We start from the raw sequence: 6,408 nt of genomic DNA on the forward strand, positions 1-6,408 counted from the left end.
GACAATTTAAATCAGACAATTTAAATCTTTTCAACTCTTTTCTAGTCGTAATTCTATGCAAAAACTTACAGGAAAACTGTCTTAATTTATTATCTTTAGAAGCGGCATAAGTGTCAGTGAAGTGTAAACCCCTTTTGCCAATTATTTTAAATCACAGGAAATTGCTTCTCCCAAGCCGTCTTAATAGAAGTTGGGACAGCAGTAGATTTCTCAGTTATTAGTTTTTTTTTTTTTTTTTTTTTAAAAAGTTTATACGGTAATAGTTTTTACAAAGTAAAATCATGAGATCTAAACTTACGTCCTCTGAGATTTTTAGAGTAGAAGAAGATTCCTGATTCCACTTCTTTCTACAGCCAAGGACACCCAACGTCAATTTTCGGAAAGTATCTGTTCGGAAGACGATTTGAGATCTCGAATTTTCGGAACATTTGTTGTAAAATTTCTTGCTTGCCTGCCTGTCCTAGGATTTTCGAACATCTAAAAAATGGTATAATTGCCCACTTTTACCCCAAAAAGGTCACCTAGAATTTTCGGGAGCCTTTTTTCTGGCTGAAATTTTCGAAAAGGTAAGTTTTAATCGCCATAATTTTTGGGATGACTAGACTTTCAGCTAGGAAATCCGAACAGATGAAAAAGTTTTAGGGGACAAAAATATGCTTGTTTCTACCGTTTAAATACTAAAATACCTTTGACAATGCTATGTTTAAGTGTTTTTGAACTATATCTTCGTTGGGTGCCCCTGTACAGCCTTACACTTGGGTGGTTCAATGGCACACACCGTGAACACAAAGATAGACTCTCACTAGCAATCAGCTTGTTTGTTATATGTTCTTGGAGAACCTCCTTACTTTCAACTTGACTATTTCCCAAAAACGCAGACTTGGCATACTTCTTCTATATCAGAAAAAATATATTCATCGGTGTAAGGTATTGGAAAAAAAATTGATCCGTTAAGGATTTTATTAACAAGATTTATTTGCAATGGAAATTAGAAAATTGTACCATCCTGTAACCCCTCTATGTAGTAGATGGTATTGAGAAAATGTCAAAGTAATAGAATGTAGTGACTAACGCTCTCCCTTCTTTGTTTTCTTTTTTATACCACAACTGTTATTTATAACGTACCATCTTTGTTTGTATATGTTATTTACTTTATGTCCAATTAAAAAAAAAAAAATACGTCGGCTAAGCTGAAAAATCAAGACATGCCTTCTTTATGCCGTGTTTACCCTTTCTGTGCTTTCACCCTTAGAAATGCACTGAGCAACATCAGCTTAAATTCATAAAAAACGTGACACTTTGATGACGTAAATTTCTATGAAATCCGAGATACTGAAACACTTGACTTCAGACATTTTAATTGGTTTAGATCACAAAACGTGCCAACAATCAACCAAAGTCACACAGATGTTTTGTTCATTTTAACGCGAGTTCAACACGGAAGTCCATCATACTTCTCTGCGTTGGTCATGGATATCAAAACCTTTCTAGACAATATTCATGAACACGTTTGTTGTCCTGTATGTATGACCAGGTTCACTAATCCAAAGCAGCTTCCTTGCTTACACAGTTTTTGCCTTCATTGCCTGCAAAGGATTCAACAAACGTGCGGAATCCGAGATACTATTTCATGCCCAGAGTGCAGGCGAAACTTCAGGATCCCTGGGAACGGTGATCTTAACGCTTTTCCAACAAACTTTCGAGTCAACAGTTTGTTGGATGCTTTGCCTGTCACAGAGTGCAATACGAGTGGCATCAAGTGTGGAAATTGCGAGAAAACAAGCGGAGAATCTGCCTACTGCTTCACTTGTTGTTCGTTCTGGTGTGGTGACTGCCTCCCTCTGCATAACGGGCTAAGGAGCAATAAAGAACACCACGTATTGGCTTTGAAAGACTTTCGAGACGAAGACTTTGAGAACATTTTAAAGCAGCCAACACTTTGTGGGAAACACGAGAAGAAAGAATTGGAGTTTTATTGTCAGGTGTGCAAAATAGCCATTTGCAACGCTTGTGCTCTTACAGATCACGAAGGTCACGCCAAAATTGTTTTGGAAGATGCCGCAAAGGAACGCAAATCGATAGTCAATGCAGCAATTGAATCAAAGAAACGAAGAGCGCAGGAGAAGATGACAAGGACTGCGACAATTGATAAAAACTGCGTTTCAATTCAAGAACAAGCCGCACGAGTGAAAAGCGACGTGCAGCAGTTTGCCGACAGTTTCATTGCAGCCATTGAAGCGCAAAAGAATCACATCTTTGATGAGGTGGAAAACAAAGTGCGAGAATCGTTGCAGCTTCTAGGAGAGCAAAGACACGAGATTGAAGAAGACGTGAAAATGCAAGAAGCAGAAATTGAAAAAACCGAAATGATTGTAAAGCGAAGCACAAACGCTCAAATCATGCAGCCCCATGAATTTCTGGACAAAATAGTTCAGGAAAAAGCTGAAGAAGAAGATTCAGGTAACTCCGACATCGAACATGTCATGGCTTTTGTCTTTAAAGGGAACGAAAAGTTATTTGATGATCTAAAATTCCAACATATAGGCTGTTTTGATAGTTTTATCACCAAAACTATCCCGAAATACTCGAGCGCCGAGGGAAAAGGAATCCGCGAAGGAACTGTTGGACTCAAAGCCGAGATTGTTGTAACAACAAGGAACACACAAAAAGAACAATGTCACCAAGAACGTGATTGCGTGACACTGGAAATCGAAACTCGTGAAGGCCGTGACAGTGCGATCAAGCCTCAAATACAAGATAACAAAGATGGCACTTACAAGATTAACTATTTTGCCAAAAAACTCGGAACATGTCAGGCATCCGTAAAAGTTAATGGAGAACATGTTCGTGGCAGCCCTTTTGAGGTTCAAGTCAAACACAGGCAGTTCAGACCTGTGTTATCCTTTGGACAACAAGGTTCGGATGCTAGAATGCTTTGTAAACCTTGGGGGGTAGCAGTGAATGACAAAGATGAGATTGCAGTGAGTGAGTCTGGTAACCACAGAGTACAGATATTTACTTGTAATGGAACTCACTTAAGATCGTTTGATAAGAAGGGTAATCAGCAGGGAGAGTTTAACTTTCCTGCTGGAATAGCTTTTCATGATAATAAGATTATAGTGGCAGACAGTAACAACCACCGAGTTCAACTGTTTAGTGATGAGGGTCATTTTCTTAATCAGTTTGGAGGAAAAGGAAGCCGGGATCACCAGCTTCAGACTCCTTGTGGCCTGTCGATTGACAGCGATGGCAACATTATTGTTGCCGGTCGTGATAACAAATTAATCAAAATCTTTTCACTCGATGGTCGGTTTTTGCGCACTATCGGTAGTGAAGGTTCTTTCATCAAGCCCTTTCATTGTATACAACACGACAACTATCTTATTGTGTCAGACTTCGGTGATCACTGTATAAAAGTTTTTAATAGGGAGGGAGCGTTTCTTTATAAATTTGGAAAGCAGGGGAAGGGGGACGGGGAGTTCAAACACCCTAGCTGCCTGTCAGTGGACAAAGCGGGACATCTGCTGGTTTGTGATGCATTGAATCACCGAGTGCAGGTTCTTAAACTCAGCGGAGAGTTTGTAACTAAGTTTGGAGCACGTGGTACAGGGGCAGGAGAGTTCAATGTCCCAGTTTCTACAGCAGTCCTTAGTGATGGTAAAATAATTGTCACCGAGTATAATAACCATCGTGTTCAGATTTTTGAATAGATGTATAACTTTTCCTGCCTGATTCTTGTCATTTAGCGTCGGCGACTTTAACATTCCTTTGTTGGTAAAAAAGTTCCCAATTACAATGAGAATTTCTTCATTTGAATCGTTTTTAAAAGTAGTATTGTGGTGTAGTTTACGCAATTTAAAGCGCATAGAGTTTCAATTTTAGATATTTCAGGGTTAAAACAATGTATTATAGAGGTTTTGAATTTACGCGTGGTTGTCTTAGATCTCTTAATTATAAAGGTACCCCAGCATGAATAATCAAAATTTGTTCCTGTATGTTTGCGACTTGCCTTAATCTCCACAATCAAAGACAGGCCAGTTTAAAGAATTTTGGCTGAAAATTGTTTCCATTAACAACAAACAACAAATTCCTTTTATTTTAACCAACGGAGAGGAGATGGCTTTTATACTGACTTATCAATGTTAGGTGTTTTAAAAAAGGCGTGTTTCTTTAATTTAACACCGCGTACTCAGTTCTTAACCGCTGTAAGATTTTATTCGCATATATTACACTTGTTTGAGGAAGAGATTATAATGCTAAGAGAGAATTCGACATCTGCTTCTTCTATCCACCGCTTTTTAGATCGAGCTTGATATATAATTTATCCAAATCATCCGTTTCAAATCATCTTCACATAATACCCGCTTTGAAAGAGTGGACGCATTGCATCACAAGTGCCCGCTGCACTGAACGAGACTTTTGGAAAATGGTGGACGAATTTGTTACATTAGTTTATAGTGGTTGATTATTTAAACCAAGGGTTTAATATGATGCGAATTTTCAGTACAAATGAGTAAATTTTTGAAAGTCATAGTTGTGAAAAAATTCTAAAGCTGATGCGAAAACGGCACAGGAAGACCACATTTTTTCCTCTCTTAGCATGATAATACCTTGGGAAGAGTAATTTAATTTCTTGAAGGCGATGTGTGTTTTGTAGCAATATTTTTTAAGTCTAGAAATATATGTACACTGTAGAGCAATTACGATAGCTGGTTTTGACATTGACGTAGGTATTGCTTAATACTTGGTGTAACCTTGCTTAATCACAATAAAACGTAAAAGGCAAATCCGTTGTGATTTTTCAACCCTCTGTCGAGTATCCCTCAGTTGCTTCCATGTCTTTCATGGCTGCATTAAAAAAGTATTAATAATTCATGAGCAAAATAGCGTATCAGCTCAACGATAAAACTTGTTGAAGCCGTTCAAAAAAATTATCTGGTCTAAAAGCATTCGTGTCGTGTTTTTAACCCGATAAAAAACTGCTGATCGTTGTTTGAACGTTACGTTAAACTAGAGCAAATGTTGTCAATCCACAAAGAGATTTAATCTCTTTGTGGATTGACAACATTTGTTCTTTTACAAACAAACGGTGTCTCGAAAAACTGGTTATTAAACACCACGGAATGAAGACGGATGTTGTTAACTACAATTAGGCGCCTGGTCTTTCATATACCGGATCTGAAATGATTAATGTCCATAATACAAAAGAACAAAGGGAACTTAACAATACCAAGAGAAAATGAGGGGACAGAGAGGGAGGCTCCCGGTCCAGCCCTTGGGATATGTCATGTCTACGAAAGTTATTTTTAGACGAGCGGAAGTCTGTATTCCGAGACGTCCGCATGCTGGCCAAGCTCGGTCTGATGTTTGAAAGAAAATAAATATTCATTAGCCTTCCACGTGCGCCGCCATTTTCTCTCTTCACTAAGAACCTGAGAGCAAGACAAGACTGCACGAATAACAAGGTTTCCTTTGTCTTCCGCCATTTTAATCCGGTAAATGAAAGTCTACCCAAATAGGCCCTACGGCGTTGCATGTAAAAATATCTGGAAACAAATTACATAAACTAGCATTAATCTTGGATTATTAAAAGTGCATTGGGCAGTCGCTTTGGAAGAAAATGAAAAAGGTAGGGAACTGAGAAACAAAGTCTTGTAGGACTGGAGTTTGAGGATACGAGCATGCACTTCTTGAGATGGTTTCGATTCTTTGATTGCACTCACGCGATAAGACGGCCATGTTGGTGCCAGAACAATAGGAAAACGTTGCTCAGGTTTTCCATCACAACATATAGAGTCAAATTTCCAAAAGACCTTTTCGCTATTGTTCTTTCCACCAACATGGCCACCGTGACGTCACGTGTAATCAAAGAATAAGTGGCGAGTTCCATGTGACAGTACCCTTGGCTAACGAGACTCTAAATCATAAGTAAGTGCGATTTGTTTGAATAAAGGTAATTTGTGGTCAAAATAATTACGCATCGTTAGAGTAAACGATAATACGTGAATAGAAAAAATCTGGAGGGCTCCATAACAGCGGATAACGTATTGGTGAACATCGCTCAATAGGTCAGCAAGCAAAAGAAGTAGTTTGAATTGGTACAGGTTGTCGGATCGGAAAAAAAAAAACGTGAATCTACGCAATTCAGGGGTGGCGTACAAAGTGAAACCAGTGAACCAAGGGAGAGTGAAACACTCGCATAGTGAGAGAGAAAACTTGTGAAAATCATTCTAGTAATTAATGTGGCTAAGTCAAATATAGCCCTCCTCTTACCAGCTACACTGGCACTGAAGCAGCTGCATAGTTTCGAAATTAACAGTGTTGTGAATAATGTGGTGACCTCCCTCTATAGGTAGCTATATAAACATGAAGACCGTGAAACAATTAAAAAATTCACACCCGCGGATG

At 38.7% G+C, this 6,408-nt stretch overlaps 1 protein-coding gene across 1 annotated transcript; it reads left to right on the top strand.

Annotated features, from left to right (window-relative positions):
• The first annotated feature begins 1,420 nt into the window (after window positions 1-1,420).
• LOC138007689 (E3 ubiquitin-protein ligase TRIM71-like) lies at window positions 1,421-4,780 on the top strand. The gene has a single exon (XM_068854745.1). The coding sequence runs from the start codon at window positions 1,470-1,472 to the stop codon at window positions 3,708-3,710; it is 2,241 nt and encodes a 746-aa protein (XP_068710846.1). The 5' UTR covers window positions 1,421-1,469; the 3' UTR covers window positions 3,711-4,780.
• Window positions 4,781-6,408: the final 1,628 nt, after the last annotated feature.

The sequence above is a fragment of the Montipora foliosa genome, chromosome 1 (genome assembly GCF_036669935.1).
Source record: "Montipora foliosa isolate CH-2021 chromosome 1, ASM3666993v2, whole genome shotgun sequence".
In the NCBI taxonomy this organism is placed as follows: Eukaryota; Metazoa; Cnidaria; class Anthozoa; order Scleractinia; family Acroporidae; genus Montipora; species Montipora foliosa.